This window comes from Meriones unguiculatus, chromosome 11 (genome assembly GCF_030254825.1).
Source record: "Meriones unguiculatus strain TT.TT164.6M chromosome 11, Bangor_MerUng_6.1, whole genome shotgun sequence".
In the NCBI taxonomy this organism is placed as follows: domain Eukaryota; kingdom Metazoa; phylum Chordata; class Mammalia; order Rodentia; family Muridae; genus Meriones; species Meriones unguiculatus.
In genome coordinates this window covers 47,595,542-47,614,223 of record NC_083359.1, presented here as the reverse complement: position 1 = coordinate 47,614,223, position 18,682 = coordinate 47,595,542, and the positions used below count along the sequence as shown (strand labels likewise).

At 40.6% G+C, this 18,682-nt stretch overlaps 1 protein-coding gene across 1 annotated transcript in view; it reads right to left on the bottom strand.

Moving 5' to 3' along the window:
* The window catches only part of Atf7ip2 (activating transcription factor 7 interacting protein 2), a 36,858-nt gene extending 18,419 nt beyond the window's left edge, over window positions 1-18,439 (bottom strand). The window contains exons 1-7 of the mRNA XM_021648409.2: window positions 18,350-18,439; window positions 17,179-17,360; window positions 16,267-16,414; window positions 13,657-13,778; window positions 11,371-11,505; window positions 9,690-9,788; window positions 6,527-6,687 (exon numbers count right to left, since the gene is read on the bottom strand). Of these exons, the coding sequence (XP_021504084.1) occupies window positions 6,527-6,687; window positions 9,690-9,788; window positions 11,371-11,505; window positions 13,657-13,778; window positions 16,267-16,411 (662 nt within the window). The 5' untranslated portion in view covers window positions 16,412-16,414; window positions 17,179-17,360; window positions 18,350-18,439. The remainder of the gene's footprint in view (window positions 1-6,526; window positions 6,688-9,689; window positions 9,789-11,370; window positions 11,506-13,656; window positions 13,779-16,266; window positions 16,415-17,178; window positions 17,361-18,349) is intronic.
* Between the last annotated feature and the right edge of the window lie 243 nt (window positions 18,440-18,682).

Genomic DNA, 18,682 nt, shown 5'->3' with positions numbered 1-18,682 from the left:
GGCCAGGCTGAAGAAACAGAAATTTGAAAATATAGCTGCCACCACTTTACCACTAATTCTAAACCAAAAGACCAGATTTTGCTGCCACTTCAACCCTAACCATACTTTTATGACCTAGGATTTTAATAAGATTTTTTTCTAAGAAAATATAAACAAAATGCTAAATTAATTTTCTATAATTAAAAATTACAGCATTTTACGAGATGTCTTATATTTTTAGTATCTATGTTCAGGATTCACTTTGATTCAACTTTTATATATAAATAGCTAAGAGCCAGGTGTAGTCGTTCAGGAGGTAGAGACAGAGGCAGGTGGATGGCTCTCTGAGTTCAAGGCTAGGCTGGTCTACAGGGTGAGCTCCAAGACAGCTAGTGCTATACAGAGAAACCCAAAGTTTCTCTGAAAATTCAAACAAAACAAAACAAAATGAGCTAAAGTTTATCTTTTTATATAACTTGTTATTTTATAATAATAAACATTATTACAATCATCATCATCATCATCAGGCTGGACTGGTCTCATTATGTAGCCAAGAATGACCTTGAAATCCTGGGATTTCAAGACACACACCACATTTCCTCTCTAGTTATCCCAAGCAACATTGTTTTCGAAAAGAAAATCTTTTCTCTATAAGTTATCCTGGTATCTTATAGAGAAAAGATTTTCTTTATAATGGGTGAGAGAAAATCTTGGGTGCATATTAGCTTGCAGATTGATTTATGTGCCTCTCCATGCAACCACTGTCTTAATTTCTACAACTCCATCAGGGTCTAAATGCAGAAAGTGAGTTTCTGTTTTACGACATCATTATCTTTGGGTCTTTTTATTTTCATGTTTTAATCAGTTTGATTCTTTCTACAAAGTATCTACAAAACGATCACAGTGAAATGAGATTACATTAAACATAACAACTAGGATAAAGTGACATCTTAATAAGCAGCTTTGTAGGTCATGAATGTGACATCCCATCATTAATTTAGGTCTCCTGTAATCTGGCAATACTTTGTAGTCTGATTATGGTTTAAGCATGTTTTAGGTTACCTCTCATGTTCACTGATGGTACTGTAAATGTACTGTTTCAAATTCCAGTAAGGTGTTTTCAGGCCGGACATGGTGGTGCTCACCTTGAATCCCAGAACTCAGGAGGCAGAGGAAGGAGTTAAATTTGGAGGCCAGCATGGTCTATCTAACAAGTTCCAGTCCACCCAACCAGGGCTATACAGTGAGACCTTGTCTAAGAAAAAGGTTTTCCCATGCTCATTATATGTAAAAACAAAACTACTTTATATTTACCTATGTTTGCCTAATTCTGGAAGTCTATGTTATTATACATATATTCAAAATTTTCCCATGCAACCAACCCATATTAATATGGACTAAGTGGATTAATCATGATCTATTGATACAAAGACGTAATTCAGCAACAAGAATGGATAACCCACTGCAGTTAAACAACAGCATCTATGGATTTTTGCATGACATTGCTGAGTAAAACCATCAAGAGCCCAGTCATTTAGTGAGAACGATTCCATATATACAAAATCAAGAAAAACAAAGCAAGGTACTTGCACAGTGGTAATGGTCTGACTGGTGCTCACTGCACAAGGTAGGTAAGGCATCACTGCTGTTTCCACAGGTGAAGATGACTTGGAGTTGTTATGTAGCTGTGATTCCTCTTTCCTGCCTCTATTTCTGGACTATTAGCATTGAAGGTGTGTACATATCCCAGCAACCCCTTGTATTTCTTAATAGTTTACAAATTCAAAATTCCTATTACATCTTGCTAGTATTCACTTAAAAATATGTCATTTGGGCCAGTGAAATGAACAGCTGGTAAAAGCACTTGCCACCAGGCATGATGGCCTAAGTTATATTCCCTGGGCATACATAATAAAAGGATAAAATTAACTCCTGGAAAGTGTCCTCTTAGCCCACACATGTGAGAGCATTCATGCAGTTGTGGTCTGAATGAAAACATCCTCCATAAGCTAACAGGGTGTGGCATTACTGTCAGTGTGGCCTTGTTGGAGAAAGTGTGTCACTGGGAGGTAGGCTTTGAGGTTTCAGAAGCCCATGCCAGGGCCTAGTGGCGTACTCTTTTCCTGCTGCCTGCACGTTTGGATCTAGAACGCTCAGCTACTTCTCCAGTTCCATGTCTGTCTTCATGCTGCCATGATGATAATGTGTATAAAATTAATAATCTCTCCAGGAAATGTTACTATATGTTAGATATGGACATCTGCTCCACAGACATAATCTCTGGATTTCAATCTTGACTTGACATTTACTAGTGTGCTTTGGTTTCCTTGTTGGTAAAACAAGTTTTATAGAGATTAAATAAGGGCTGTAGATGAGGTCCCTAGCAAGTAGGAGAAAGAGAAGGGACAAAGAGAATTGAGTGTTTTTTTAAGCTTTATAATTTTTAATTAAAAAAACTTTTTTAAAATGCGTGTTTTGCCTGCATGTACTATGTGTGGCTGGTGCCTGTGAATGCCAAAAGAGGGCTCTGGATCCCCTGAAACTGGAGTTGTAGATTGGTTGTAATGCCATGTGGATGCTAAAAACTGAATTCAGGTTCTCAGCAAATGCTCTTATCTGTTGAGCCATCTCTGTAATCCTAAACTTTATTAAGTGTATGTGAGTGTGTATGTGGATGCCACAGTGAACATATAGAGATCAGAGAGCCAACTCAGTAAAATGTGATCTCTCCTCCTAATTGTATGTGGGCCCCAGAAATGGAACTCAAATCATTAAGCTGGAAGGCAAGTTTGTTTTTTTATTAACTAGGCCATTTCACTGGCTCCTAAATGAGCAGTGTTTTAGAGACAGGGTCTCCACGTAGTCCTGGTTCGCCTACAGCTCACAGAGATCTGCCTACCTCTGCTTCCTGGTGCTGGAATAAGGGCGTGTGCCACCCCCTCAGGCCTTCGTGTGCGATGTAAACGTTACTTCTTTGAGCAAGAACAACATTTGAGTGCTGTGATCTATTCTGGATTGCCTTAGACCTTTATGCTCATTTTTCATCTTTGAAAATAAAAGCATTACCTTATTAAGCAAATTTCTTAAAGGTATATACTCTCTGGCCTATAAGACTTCTCTGGGAGCTTCGTCAACTCAGTTACTATAGCATTTCCCAGTTTTCTTCATATTTTAAACATAAGATGCTTAAGCTAAATCTAACCATTAAGAAGCAAAGAAAGATAATAGCAGAACTAATTTCTTAAATTTTGGGTTATTAGAAACAAAAATAATTAGAAACCTTTGGCTTTCTCTAGTGGCAGAGTAATAATGAGGAATACCACATTTCTTTTTTTTAATTTTTAAAAGATAATTCCTTAAATGTTTTAAGAAATTAATTATACTTATATGAAACTAGATAAAATGATGTGTAGAATAGCTGATGGTGGGGCTCTTACTCAAACAATTTTAAAAGCTGTAGTTAAAAACATTTCAACTGCCAGGTGCAGGTGACACATACCTTTAATCCCAGCACTTGGGAGGCAGAGGCAGGTGGATCTCTGTGAGTTCAAGACCAGCCTGGCCTACAGAGTGAGTCCAGAATAGAGAAAACTTGAAAAACAAAAAAAACAAAAAATTTCAACTAATCAAATTAACAACAAAATATTTGAAGATATTACAAAGTTGCTAAGGTAATGAAAACCTTAAGGCCTAAGGCCCTGAGAAGAGAAGGATAGAGAAAAATAAGGCTCTGAAGCCCATCTCTGCTGCCCCTCACAAGGCACGTCTTTGCCATGCAGGAATTCTTGGAAACCAAGCAGAAGGTGTTTAGAAAGCACAGTATACTGTCATGAAGACAAAAACCTCAATAAAACATCTCAGTGAGGACTATAGGATACACCTAGGAGTCTACATGAAACTTGGGAGTAGGGGAAAATAAAAGATTGTGTCTTATAAAGACTACAAATAAGCTTCATTCTGCTCAGTTCCAAATGCCTGAGTATTGTACTACTCATATCTAAGACCACACTGACCTTTAAACAGAACAAAACAAAAACCAAATCCTTATTTCTTTGGGTGCAGTAGTATAGTTAGGAGATCCTGGCGCTACGCTAACCCAAATATTTGAATAGCTCTACTATACAGATTGTCCCATTTCATTTTTAGAATTTTACTTGGGACACATGAATCTATTTTATGGGTAACTCTTCATATATACAATATTCTTTTTAATTTTTTTAATTTTAATTTTCTAAATTACAGTTTATTAACTTTGTATCTGAGCTGTAGCCCCTCCCTCATTCCCTCCCAATCCTACCCTCCCTCCCTCATCTCCTCCGACGTTCCTCTCCAAGTCCACTGATAGGGGAGGTTCTCCTCCCCTTCCATCTGACCCTCTATCAATCTCATCAGGACTGGTTGCATTGTCCTCCTCTGTGGCCTGGTAAGGTTGCTCCTCCCTCAGGGGGGAGGTGATCAAAGAGTCAGCCACTGAGTTCATGTCAGAGACAGTCCCTGTTCCCATTACTAGGGAACCCACTTGGATACTGAGCTGCCACAGGCTACATCTATACAAGGGTTCTAGGTTATCTCCATGCATGGTCCTTGGTTGGAGTATCAGTCTCAGAAAAGACCCCTGGGCCCAGATTTCTTGGTTCTATTGCTCTTTTTGTAGAGTTCCTGTCCCCTCCCGGTCTTTCTATCTCCCCCTTCTTTCATTAGATTCCCTGCACTCTGCCCAAAGTTTGGTTATGAGCCTCAGCATGCTTGATACCCTGCTGGTTAGATTCTTTCAGAGGACCTCTATGGTAGGCTCCTATCCTGTTTTCTGTTTTCTCCCTCTTCCAATGTCCTTCCCATTTGCCTTTCTGTGTAAGGATTGGTCATCTTATCCTGGGTCCTCCTTCTTGCTTAGCTTCTCTGGGTGTACAGATTTTAGTATATTTATCTTATATGTCTAATATCCACTTATTTGTACAGATTTTAGTATATTTATCTTATATATCTAATATCCACTTATTAGGTATATACTGTGTGTCTTTCTGCTTCTGGGATACCTCACTTAGGATGATCTTTTCTAGTTCCCACTATTTGCCTGTAAATTTATTTCCTTGTTCTTAATTGCTGAGTAATATTCCATTGTATAATTTCTGTATCCCACATATAAAATATTTTTAACACTGATTTTTGTGTCAAGGTTCATTTCTAATAAAATGAAATGAAGAAGCTTCTTTCATATTCTTTGGCAAGAGTTTATTTAATGTTTATATTATTTCATCATTAAATGTTTTATAAAACTCACTTTTTGAGTTGAGTTATGGTGGCTCATGCCTTTATTCCCTTTACTCCAGAGGCAAAAGCAAGGGGATCTCTTGAGTTTGAAGCCAGCCTGGTTTTACACAGCAAGTTCCAAGCTAGCCAGCCAATAGAGAGCACTGTCTCAAAAAGCAAAGCAAAACAAAATATAACAAAACAAAACACAAAAGTCATCATGACCAAATTGCATGTTTGTTACACCATCTGCACACTTTGCAAAGGATGCTTAATGGCCTGGAACAGTTTCAAAACCTGAAGTTTTTTTTCAGAATACAACTTGAAGTGAGTGTCTGCATTAGACAGGATCCACTATAAGAGGACACATTTGCCTGTGAAGTGCCAGTACAATGAGTCTTCTGCTTCTTCACTTTGAAATCAACAGCACTTCCTTTCCTTTTTTTGCCACTGGTATTCCAGAACATGCTGTTGACAAGTGGTAGCAGCAGACTCACTGGTTCATGACTCGTCTTCACCAACTAAATCCCTTCTTTATAGTTCCATCACTTAACACCAAAATACAGGCCTCACCATAATTAAAAAATTGCAAAAATTGCTGGGGAGATGGCTCAGAGGTTAGGAGAACATCCATGTTAGGTGGCTCACAACTACCTGGAATTCCAGCTCCAAGGAAATCTGGCATTCTTTGCTGAACTGCATTTACATGCACATAATTACACACAGACACACATATTTACACGTAAAATAAAAAAGAATAAAAATAAATGAAAATGCAGTGCTAAGTAGCATGGGATTACTAGGGTAGCTCTTGAAAAGTCAAAACTGTATGTTAAGTCTGAAATACACAGATAAGCCAGGATAATATATCTCAAAGAAATAACACCAAAAGGCCTTCATCAACATGTTCCACTACACTGCTTGGAATAGCACTGATCTAAGCCAAAACCACCAAGCATGCTTCTTTGCTTCTAAAAACACTTCCTAACCAAGCCAAATCCCTCAGGCTACCAACCAGTACTTTATGAGACAATCAGACAAGTAAGTGCACCCCAGTTGAATGTTATCATGATCATACTTTCATGATACCAGTGATCCATTAATCACTGTGACAAAGGCGGAAAGCAGTTCAGTGGATGAAACCTATCACCTGACAAGTTCAAGACCCAAGTGTTGTTGCAACAAAACTAAAGCTCAGAGAACCAACTGAATTTTAGATTATTGATGCTGATTTAACTAATGTAGCTGTGAACATATATTTAGACAAGTAACTATGCATTTTTATAGAAATGCCTACCTTTCAGAAACAAACTCAACACATGCTGATGGCAAATTAATCCTACCACTTGCTTCTTCTGAAGAGTTAAAAGGGGCATGGTTCACAGAAGACACTCCTTTCCTTCGACTTTTATTTGGCTTTTGGGTCACACTCAAATTTATGGCCTCTGAATCTGTAACCTGTTAAATGGATAAGGAAAAAAGCTGGTGAGTAGACAGTAAGATTGTTAAAATATTAAAAGGTATGTACTTCAATGGCTGATGACCATAAAGGTGGTTTCTCTGCCAAAATGAGTCAAAAAAATAACAATGACATTACAAACAAAGACTCTGAAAATACTACAGCAGTCCAAGTTTTAAAAACTAAAATAGTGATTTTGCTAGGCACAGTGACACATGCCTGTAATCCCAGCACTGAGAGGCAGACCTCTGTGAGTTTGAGGCCACCCTGGTCTACAAAGTGAGTCCAGGACAGCCAAGAAATCCTGTCTCGGGGGGGGGAGAGAGGGAAGAAAGTGACTTTTACCTTCTTCAAGTTGTTAGATTTATTTAAACCTTAGAGTTAAAGCATTGACTCCATGCCTCAGTGGAGAATTAACATGGCCTTTTCTTTTCCTTTAAAAAAAAAAAAGATTTCTGTATTATGTGTACAATGTTCTGTCTGCATGTACACTGGCATACCAGAAGAGGCATCAGATCTCATTATAGATGGTTTTAAGCCATCATGTAGTTGCTGGGAATTAAACTCAGATCTCTGGAAAAGCAGCCAGTGCTCTTAACCTGAGTCATCTCTCCAGCCTGGACATGGCCTTTTCTAAGGAGGCATCAACACTAAGGTAAACACACAGTAAGGCAAAACTCTGAAGTACTATTATACTAAGTAAACTGATTTTATATGGGAGTATACCCAAGTAGCATTGGGAGGCAAAGCAGAACACTTACATCCTTTCACTTCCATGACAAGGTAACATGGATCCATTTTCTCCTTTTCCTCCTCTCTAACTGCTTTACAGCCTTGTAAATAATTCAATGGGTAATCATAAAGTAGCTGAAAAGTTTAATGAAAAATGGAGACTGGCTAGGGACCGCCTGACCACAGTATTCTCTATAATCCACACTAGAGTACAAGGATTCCAGAGATCTACCCATCCTCGTAGTAGTGGTGGTGACTCAACCCCAATACCAGAAGACTCAAAGTTTCCATCTCCCAATCAGGAGCCTGATGCACTCCTGCAGCTGGACCTTTTCCCAGTCTCTGTCCTCCTCTGGGGCAAGAGAGGTCAAATAAGCTGATTGGGTGGGAAAAGAGAATGGAGGAAGTTGACAGAGATGGGCAGGGCCCATGGTGGGGGGACTGACCAGGAACCTAGCTTCCTGCTCAGTACCCAGGCATCCAGCCCCCAGCTCACCCCCACCCCCTTCCAGCCCTCATTCCCCTCAGGAACCCAAGGTTCTGGTCCTCCTCCCAAATTCCAGCTATCCCTCTCCCACTAGTGTCTCTCTCCAAGTCCAGGGATAGAGGTCGAAAGACCTCAGGAAGAAGAGGATGGTAAGCAGGGTCCTCTGCAAGATGATCAGGGCTGGCCCCCTGTGAACGTCACCACTCAGCCTTAGCAATCTGCTCCTCCCTTCCCTCCTCCTCCAGGAACCTGCTACACACTCCTGGGGCCCTTTAGGGATCCCTGCTCTCCCTGCAGACCAAGCTCCTTCTGGACCTGGTGGCTGAGGTCCAGTCCCACCGCCTAGAGGAGCAGAGGGTGACCTTCCACACCCCAAGGTCTCCCCAAGCCTAGCCCCAACCCCACCCCAGCTTCTTGAGGACAAAAAACAGCTCTACAGCACCATCCCTAGTGCCAAGTAGAAGCCCAGTGGTCTGAGCCTCCCCCCCAACCCTTACCCTGAGGGACAGGAGCTCCTGGAGTTGGTGCTGAGAGTTCAGGGTAGAGGTTGAATGGAGAGGCAAAGATCCCAGCCCCCTACACACAACTGCTGAGACCTGAGCTCCCTACCAGTCCCTTCTCTCTGGGGCTCAAAGGCCAGCCACTCCAGCAAGTCTTCAGCCCTGTTTGGCAGGGGTCCCAGAGACTGAAGACCTGGCTGGTTTACAGTCTTTACCACCCACTTTCCCTGGGAACTGGACTTGGGGCAAGTACTCTAACCTAGAGGATATGCAAAGTAGGGTGGACACAATTCCCCAAGGCAGTTAAGAGTCTATCCTGAGCTGTCAAGCTACTGAACAGGGAATGAGGGTTGAGGCCTGTCCCTTCCTGCCTAGTAAGAAAAAAAAAAGAAAAAAGAAAAGATTAAGACAATTGTCAAGCACTAGCACCCCTTCCCTTGACTCCAAGGCAGAGGGTCCCAGAGGCTGTGACATGAGCCTTAGCCCTGCCCACCTATCCTGCTGCTGAGTCTGTCTGATGTTTTGGTTCTATGAATAAATATAATTCCTCTCTGGAAACAAACAAACAAGCAGGTTCCACTTCATAAACCACAGTAGCAACTGGGTCAACACTTGGGACAGAGAAGTGGCTGTAGCAAAAATAGCAAACACAGTCCAACAACAGACTAATGCCCAGAACTCTACCCCAGAAAACATCTACTTTGAAAGCAATATTCCCATGTAGGCCAGGAGTAGGGCATAGATTACTACAGCAGCAGCAGCACTCAGCTCCACACTAGAGGGCCAGCAGGCCAATCCACTCTGTGACCATGAATACAGGGCAAGAGCAGTGGAAACTGAGGCAGCACCTGCAAGGACTCAACAGGTGACCATGCGGAGCCCAAAGAATGAAGCCAAGCAGAGGAATACACAAAAGCCATTAAAGTAAATTGTTACTGAAACTACAGCTCAGAGGACATCTAAGAGGACATATAAGCCTAAGTAAAGCAACTGTAAAAGGAGTTAAGTGGCAAATGGTCCTTCCAAAGACTAGTGAAAACTGGTGGACCTATGTATCCTTTCACCCCAGAGCTGTGAGAATTTCCCAGATCATCAAGTCCTGGTTCTTTTTTGTTGCACAGTCCCTCCTTCAGTACCACTTCTGTATTTTTCACATTTAACTTTAGAAAACAAGTAATCAACATTGTTATCCAAGCTTTCTGTCCTCATTTGGAAGTATATTCACATCTTATGATCCAACAAACCAAGCAGATTATTAAAGCTTCTGTGTATTTATACGAACCTTACAGAATGTATTATTGGGTAATATGTTTGGTTCCAAACAATTTCCTTGAGATGATAATACTGTTTTGATACGTTTTTGAAGTTTTCTTATTTTTACCTAGAAAAAAAGAAAACTAGGTGAATAGCAAACCAGGGTATTAAATCCTACAAAAGAATGCGAACTACTTGACCAAGTAGTCTTGTGAATGCAGGCATATATTCACACACATGAAAGGACTTCTTTTCCTTCACTTCCTTTTCATCATGGTTCTAGGCCCTGATGACCTCCAGCAGGGAATGCCTTCTATTCTTTCATTCGCTTAGCCAGCATCTTACTTGTTTGCTTATGTATAGGTATGGTCGGATGTATTTCAGGTGGGCCTTGAACTCCCTATGTAGCCAAGGGTGAATTCCTAGTTTTTCTGCCTCTATCTTTAGGTAATGGAGTTACACATTAGGATACCCCTTCAGGGGATCAAACTCAGAACATAGTGCTAGCCACACCACCGTACCAATCTGGCTACATCACTAGCCCCAATCATAAATTCTTACAGTCATCAGTTGCTATGCATGGAGAAATAGAGTTCCAGGTCCAATATAGATACCAAAATCTACAGATATTAAAATCATGCATACAGCCTTTGCACACTTTAAATTATCTTTACTTACAGTGCCTAATACAATGGGAATGCTATTACACAGTTGTCACACTGGACTGTTCAGGGAATACTGACCAAACAAAAAGATCTTACAAGTTCAATAGAAACACTTTTTCCCTAAATATTTTTAATGTTGGTCTGTGGTGGTACACACCTTTAATTTCAGCATTCAGGAAGGCAATGGCAGGCAGGTCCCTGATTGAGAGGCCAGCCTAACCTACATAGTCAATTCCAGTTGGAGCTATGTAATGAGAGCCCATCTCAACAGCAAAGGAAAAATAAGTCTGCAGTTAGTTATGTATAGACACAGAACCCAAAATGTGGAAAACTGATAAATGACATTTGGCTACTAAGGATAGTTAAGAATGGAAGAAGCATGTAATGATGCTGCATGGTTGCAGTGCATGGTTGCAATTCCAAAATTAAGGGGACTAAAGCAGAAAGACACAGAGTTCAAAGCCAGCCTACACTACATATACCTAGCTCCAAACTCAAAAAAAGAAAGCATGAAAGATAAAACCAACAAAGCAATCAGGAAACTTAATCTGTCCACAATAAAAATATTGGTGTAAAAAACATAAAAACAAAAAAAAACCTCAGACAGTAATCCTAGAAAACCTTTAAAAAAAGGGCAGAAGGTTTCAAAGATCTTAAAACAGATTATTTAAGCTCTAACAAAGAACATATCAGAATGGAAAGAAAATGCTTACACACTACAGATAACTATCAGGATAACCATACAGAATGCTTATCAGGACTAAGATTGTTTTCAAATCTTAAACTAGTAAGTCTTTTATTCCAGGGGTTCTCAATCTGTGGGCCATGACATTATGATTCATTATAGTAGCAAAATTGCAGCTCCGAAGTAGCAATGCAAGTAATTTTATAGTTAAGGGTCACCACAACATGAGGAGCTATTTTAAAGGGTTGGAGCTTTAGGAAGGTTGAGAACCACTGTTTTATTGCCTCCTTTTCCCAACATACAGGGTATGACCACATTCTACACATATTGAAAGAAAGAAAATGAAATTTGAAACTTACAAAGAGTTCCTCAACTATTGCTTCATGCTTGTTCCTGCACTGGGTCTTATCAATGCGTTCATTCAATTCATTCAGTTTTTTATCAAATAAATTACAACTTATCATGTGGATCTCCTGTTGAACCCAATGTTTAACCTAGAATTTAAATAAATGCCAAAACACACAATTTCAAATTTTAAAACAATTCCACTTTCTTTTTATTTTTATATTTATATGGTCTGCATGTATACATGTGCTACATTACAGAGAGGCCAGAGAGGACATAAGATCCTCTGGAACTGGAGTTACAAATAATTGTGAGGTGGCGTGTGAAACTTGAACCAGGGTCCTCAAAAGAAAACTCTTAACTTCTTAACTTCTGAGTCATCTCTCCAGCCCACTCAACTTTTTGGGACAAGATTTTTTTTTTCACTATGTATCCCCAACTAGTCTGTAGACAAGATTAGCCTCAATTTCAAAGACTATTCTGCATTCCAGCTGCTGAATTAAATGTGTATTAACACCAGGCCTAGCTTATTTTCTACTGCTTAAAAATTGCTTTACTCTTTCCTGATGTTTTATAATGAAAAACTACATTACTCTCCACCAGTAAGTTCTATAAAAATTGGTATTAATTTTGCACAGCAATCTAATATGCACATAAATATACATGTTAGAAATTAAATTTACCCTCAAAATGCTGACTTCACTACAGTTACAGTTGACTACTGTTTCCATAATACACATTAATCAGACTTATCAAAACCAATCCAGAATAAAGCTATTTCACTAGAACTGAAGATTTTATTTCTTCCCTCTCCTTCTTTCTTTTTTTTTTTCTCTCTCTCTATTTATTTTAGATAGGGTTTCTACATACAGCCTGGTCTGGCTGGACTAGAACTTGCTCTAGAGACATGGCTCACCTCAAACTCAAAGAGATCTGCCTGCTTCTGCCTCTCTGAGGATTAAAGGTGTGCACCACTATGCCTGGCCTGGAAGATTATATTTAATTTCATAGTGGATCAGACAGACCATGTAGAAACACATAATCGGATAAAAATAAAAACAAGTATACTAAGAGTGTAAAAAAGTAGTTTACCTAGGTGAGTTTGGAAGAGGAGGTATGTAACTTGGTGAACAACTGTGATGCAAACAATAAACAGCTATTGCTGCTGATCAAAAACCCGTATGACCAATACAAAATGTTGGATTGTCAAGTAAAGCTCAAGATCATCCCATGTTTGACTTATACATTTGGCAGCATATTAAAGACCTTATCGTTTTCTACAAGACTTTTACAGACATATAATTCTGTAAATTACTTGGTCTAGAATCATTCCTGAAAATAGAAATATATTGGTCATATAAATAATTCAACTCTTATTATCTTAGGTAGTTTTATGGTAACTTGACACAAGCTAGCTAGAATCATTTGAGGAGGAAACCTCAATTAAGAAAATGCCTCCATAAGATTGAGCTATTTAAGCCTGTAAGGCATTTTCTTAATTACTGATTGATGCGGGAGGGCCAAGTTCACTGTGAGTGATGCCATCCCTGGGCTGGTGGTTTTGGGTTCTATAAAAAAGCAGGAGTGGTGGTGCATACCTTCAATCCCAGCACTTGGGAGGCTGAGGCAGGCAGATCTCTGTGAGTTTGAGGCCAGCTCAGTCTACAGAGTTCCAGGACAGCCAAGAAACCCTGTCTCATAAAACAAAAACCTAACAACTTTATGCGGCTGGAGAGATGCTCCATGACTGGGAGTACTGACTGATCAACGATTCCCAGCACCCACATGGCAGCTCACAGCTCTTTACTCCAAGATCTGACACCCACAAACATATATGCAGGCGAAACACCAATGCACATAAAATAAAAATTAAAAAAAAAGAAAACAGGCTGAGTAAGCCACCCAGTAAGCAGCACCCTTCTAGGTTCCTGCCCTGATTACTTTCCTGAATCATGGAATGTGATACTGAAAGCAGAGGCAAAATAAACCCTTTCTTCTGCAAGCCTCTTTTAAATGTCATATTTCATTACCACATTAATAACCCTATGACATACTATAAAGATTTTTACATGAGTGCATGAGTATGTGTGTGCTGAGGTATGTGCACATGAAGGAAGAGGCATCAGATTCCCTAGAGCTGGAGTTACAGGTTATAAGGTACCAGAAGTGGGTGCTGGGAATTGAGCTCAGATTCTCTGCAAAAGTAGCAAGTGCTCTTCTGGTCTCTTCTGCCCTGTCAACATTTTTCACTAATCAGAAGTGTAAGTTCCTAAAACAAAGACTTTTAAGCCCAACATTACCTGTTCTAGCAGTGTTGTGTGCCTTACCAGAGCTACACAAGCATTTTCATTAATTTGCTCTGAAGTTTTCATGACCTTAACATTTTCTTTGTTGTCTGAAAACATCTTCTTTTGATTATGGCCTTGGAGAGACAGAAAGATTACAGATAAAAATACTCCTTCCTAAGAAAGAAATCAAAACTCTGATTCAGGGAGTTTAATCAAGTGGAAAAACTAAAATGTGACAACAGCAGTACTTAAAATTTTTAATTATTATTTTTTTGGTGGGCATGGTAGTACATGACTTTAATTCCAGCACTTAAGAGGTAGAGGCAGGTAGATATCTGTGGGTTCAAGGCCAACCAGTGCTACACAGTGAGACCATATATGCGTATGCGTATGTGTGTATGCGTGTGTGTGTGTGTGTTTTAAGTAAATATAACTGCATAAAAAACTTTCCATAAAAATGTTCTTTAAAAAAATAAATCTTCGGTAGGTAGGCTTCTGGCCTCAGATACAAACCCTTTTCAGTCGGTTTCACAGGATAACCACTGGGCAAGGTGGCACATAGGTCAAATTACAGCATTTTGGAAGGTGGTAAGAAGATCAAGAATTTAAGACCAGTCTGGGCTTTATATTGAGACCTTGTCTCACCAAAACAAAACACATAAAACTAAACAAAGCAAAAGCCTGTCAAACACACAACCAAAAATAAATAAATAAATAAATAAAAACACAAATATCCCAAAACAAACCCTAAGTAAATTTTTTTTTAATTTAAGGAAATGTATACAGTCACTTAAGGAATCCATTACTTTGATGAAATCATTCAGCAATTTAAATTACCTTGTTAAAGTAATTCTTTTGTACTCTAAACAAAAGATTCTAAACAGTGTATACATGTGCACAGAGAATTAAGTGTGGAGGTCAAAGGACATCTTTGTGAAGTCAATTCTCTCCCACCTATGTGTGGGTTCCTGGAATTAAACTCAGGGCACCTGGCTTTGGAGAGAGCACCTTAATCTGCTGATCCATCTTGCTGGCCCTAACCAGAATTTTAACCAACCAACATAAAAATAGTACTTCTAATGTGATTTACTTTGTTATTTTATAACTCCAGAACTTGTTTGTTTTTTTTTTTTCTTTAAGTTACTTGGTTTCTCTCCAGGTAGCTCTTTGTAGTTGGGCATATACCTAGGCACACATTATGAATAACTGCATCAATTCACCAACAACTTAATGTACCTGTTCTCTAGGGAGGACAAAGCTTCCACCTCCAAGGTGCTACTGGCAGTTAGTTTGCAGAGGGAGGGGGAGATATTTAATTTAGTTGTATATCTACCATTAATATGTCCATGTTCCTGTACACAACACTCATTAAACTCATTGAGTCACAACAAACACTCATGAAGGTATAAGAGGGTTATCCTCAATCTTTCTTTTGCTGTGCTGGCACTTTCTTTTCTTTGGCTGTAAGTTTAACCTGCCCATGTGATAGGAAGGTTTGTTGTTGTTTAGATACAGTCTCATGCAGCCCAGTCTGGCTTCAAATTGCCATGTAGCTGATGATGACCTTGAACTTCTGATCCTTCTGTCTCTACCTCATTAGTGCTCTGTATTGCAGACATGTACCACAATGCCCAGTTTATGTGGTGCTAAGTAATGAACCCAGGGATTGCTGCACACTAGGTAAGCACTCTGCCAACTGAGCTACATACAACCCCAGCCTCAGAAAAGAGCTCTTTTCAACAGTATTTGGTCCTGCCTATTGCCCATTCTAGCATTGTAAATAAGCATATAATTACAGTGATGAGCCATAATTTTCTCCTTTAAAAATCAAGAACAGTTCACAAGCAAAAGCTTGAAATCACAGCCATCATTTACTTTTTATCCTATCTATATGTGTCCTACCTTTTTGTATGTTTGAGACTTCAAAAATCCCCCTACGGAAAGTGATTATTTGAGGTTTTTCTAAAAGGCACAGAGCCATACACTTACTATCAAGGCCAAGTAATGACCGCCACTTTGGGTATGCCTGTTCACAATTTAAAATGTCACAGTGACAGGTGCTACTGCATTCTTTGGTTTTCAACATGGCACCAGCAAAATTCCTAGAGCAGAGTAGATTCACTAAGCTAGGTGCTTTCTCAAGAGTCTGAACATAATTTTTATTTTTATGAGGAGACACTGAAGTTGCAGTTGCTTCTAAACTGGAAACCATCTTGTTCATTCTCTTACCATCTGAAGTATTCTGGGCTATAACCCTCAACAGATGGCCTCCAAGTTTTTTTATAAAGTTATTATAACTCTCATGTTCAGAGAGATCTTGATACACTCAACTCCTATTGAAAAAGAGTTTCACAAGTGTCCTATGACTCTGTTGCCTCTTGTGTAGAGAATTTACACAAGGAGGAGTCAATGGTTGTCTTAGGCTTTGTGTAAGGACAACCTGTTCATCAATGTTTCCTGATCTTGTTTCTGAAACAATTTCTTCTGTTGCTTTAATCAGGAGAATGCTATACTTTTCTGTGAAAATAGTGAATTATCATTAGAGTCAAATGAGGAATCAACATTCTCACAACAGGTATACTTGCTACCGAGCTATAAACCAAGGACTTGAACTCTGATTACCATTTGGAATATTAGTTCCAACTGTTGTTTTTGGAGCTTCAACATTCTTTGACTTGTTCAGGATCTCCAACTGCTTCCGACAACTTGTAGGCATTGTTTTTTTGGCCTTTAAAACCTTCTGTTTTTTTCTGTCTGGACTTTCCATATCCTAGAATTTAAGGTATATTTAACATGACACTTTGTCTCAAAAAACAAGATTTAAATGCTTTTTCCCAGTGAAATAGTTATTGTAATATTAAAATGGTCTAATTTCGTTGGCAGAGGAAATTCCAAGACAGCCTAACATTAACTATTGAGTAGTTATTAGTAATCACTCTTTAATGCAGGTTTATAATGAAAAATTGCAAGCCGGGCAAAAGAGAGTGTACAGTTTGAATAAAAAGAAATACAAAATGTACCATGAGTCAAAGAGTACCAGAAAATTCAATTTTGGAGCCAAGGCTTATGCTAAAAGAGGTAAGACTTGCTGTGAAATGAAATAAAGGGAGAATGCCCTCTTCAAGGCAAGATATAACTCATCCTGCAACTTGCAAAAGAAACAGGACTGAAGTTTTTTCTACTCCTAAAAAGCAATAACAAACCAATGATTATACACAGTTAATTCAACAGGGTGGGGAAGGCAATGATTCATCTCAAGTAGGCAGCTGAACTTGTCACTGTTGGCCATGTGGTTCTGGCGTTAATCAGGAAGGAAACAAAAGATAAGGTGGTTGTGGAATCTTCTGCAGCTGCTAAAGAGTCACTTAGGCCAGGCATTTGGCAAAGGAGACCCTGCATGGAGTCCTTGAGGGGCCATTTCATGAACCTGTGAAAGTGAACCCTGGATAAAAGGAATCATTCACCGATGTTGTAGATTCAGTGTATGCAATCAATTCTTCATTTTCCTGCTTTTCTATTTATTTATTTACTTACTTATTAAGGCAGTGTCTCACTGTATAGCTCTGCTGGCCTTGAACTCACAAGAGATCCTTCTGCTTCCCAAATACTGGGATTCAAATCAAATCGACACCACGGAGAATGTTTTAAGAATTTTAAGCAGAGGCATCAATATTGTTTCCTCTGTTGAGACACATTCTTTAACTTGTTTGCCAAAACTGGAAAAAGACGAGGAAGAAAAGGAATTTTTAGTTTTTCTGTTAAGACACCACAAAAATCAACCTGTACCTGAAAGGAGTTTCGCTTCAAGTCATAGTGCCCCACTGTAGTGAATTACAGATACAATGTTAGAGTATTCTGAAGAAAACTTTGTTGAACTTGTCTTCGGTAAACTGGTTAGTGATCACGTAGACCAGCCATAAATTTCTCTACAATGTGTGGTTGACCTCTAGGCTGAGAACTGCCAGATTCTTAACTGCTATCTTTCCCCTTCTGAAAACAATGCTTGCTTGCTTCCGCCTCCCAACGTCCACAGCCGCCTTTCTGAATCCCTCTTTGCCTAAAATCTTAAAACAAATTGAAGGTTGGCTGCTCCGCCACTACTCTGCTTGAGACAGGCTCCTGCCGGTTCTGAATAAAGGTTTCACATTGATTTGACTTATTCCAGCCTGGTGTTTACGCCCTAACATCACGGTGTAGCAAGCTCAGGAAAGGAGCCGTAGGCTTGCTCCAGGTGCCAGTCTTTTCTAGCAAATTGGTCCAAACGTGCTGCCTGTCGTCCTACCATAAATCAAGACCCCCAAGGCAAGTTCCAGGTAACTTACTGCATTTTTCAGGGCAAAACGATCCCATTACCGGACCTGACCACGGGATACAGACCCTGGGAGTGAGCTGGACCTCATCAGTTCACCTGCCATGGCCAGAGAGCGCAGAAGAAACCGCACAAGCCATCTCCGCTGAAGTGACCCCGCACACATATCCCAACCCCCACCCCGCGGCGCCTCAGGCCGCGGTGGGCCGGAGCTTCCGGCTTCCCGGCCCCTCGGCCAGCCCCGCGCCGCTGCCTGGAGGCCCACTCCCTCCGGTCCGGCCCGCACCTGTGTGCACATTCCCTCCCGGTCCAGCCTCGGAAGGTCGAGCGCCGTGATGAGGCCGGCTGCCCCGCCAACCGCCTCCCTCAACGGAGCCATCGCCGCCCGCGACCTACCCGGAGCCGGGCCAGCGCCCGGCCGCTCCACACTCGCCAGCCGCGACCCCAGCCGAAACGACCCACCGCTGGGCAGGAGCTAGACTAAATCTCCCTCCCTCCGCCCCCGCGGCCGCTGCCAGCCAATGACAGCGCGGAGCTGGGAGAGCCCAGCCAATCACGGCTGCGGTGGGCGGGGAGCAGTGCGGCTGGCTGAGGTGAACGCAACTGACCCAAGGCCCGGCCAGGAGCCTCAGGCCAGTCCCGCGGTGCCCGGCGGCCTGTGAGGCCAGCGGGCGAGCGAGGCGCTGCGCACGGATTTCGATGGTGTTTGAAACTTATTTTCCTGAAACC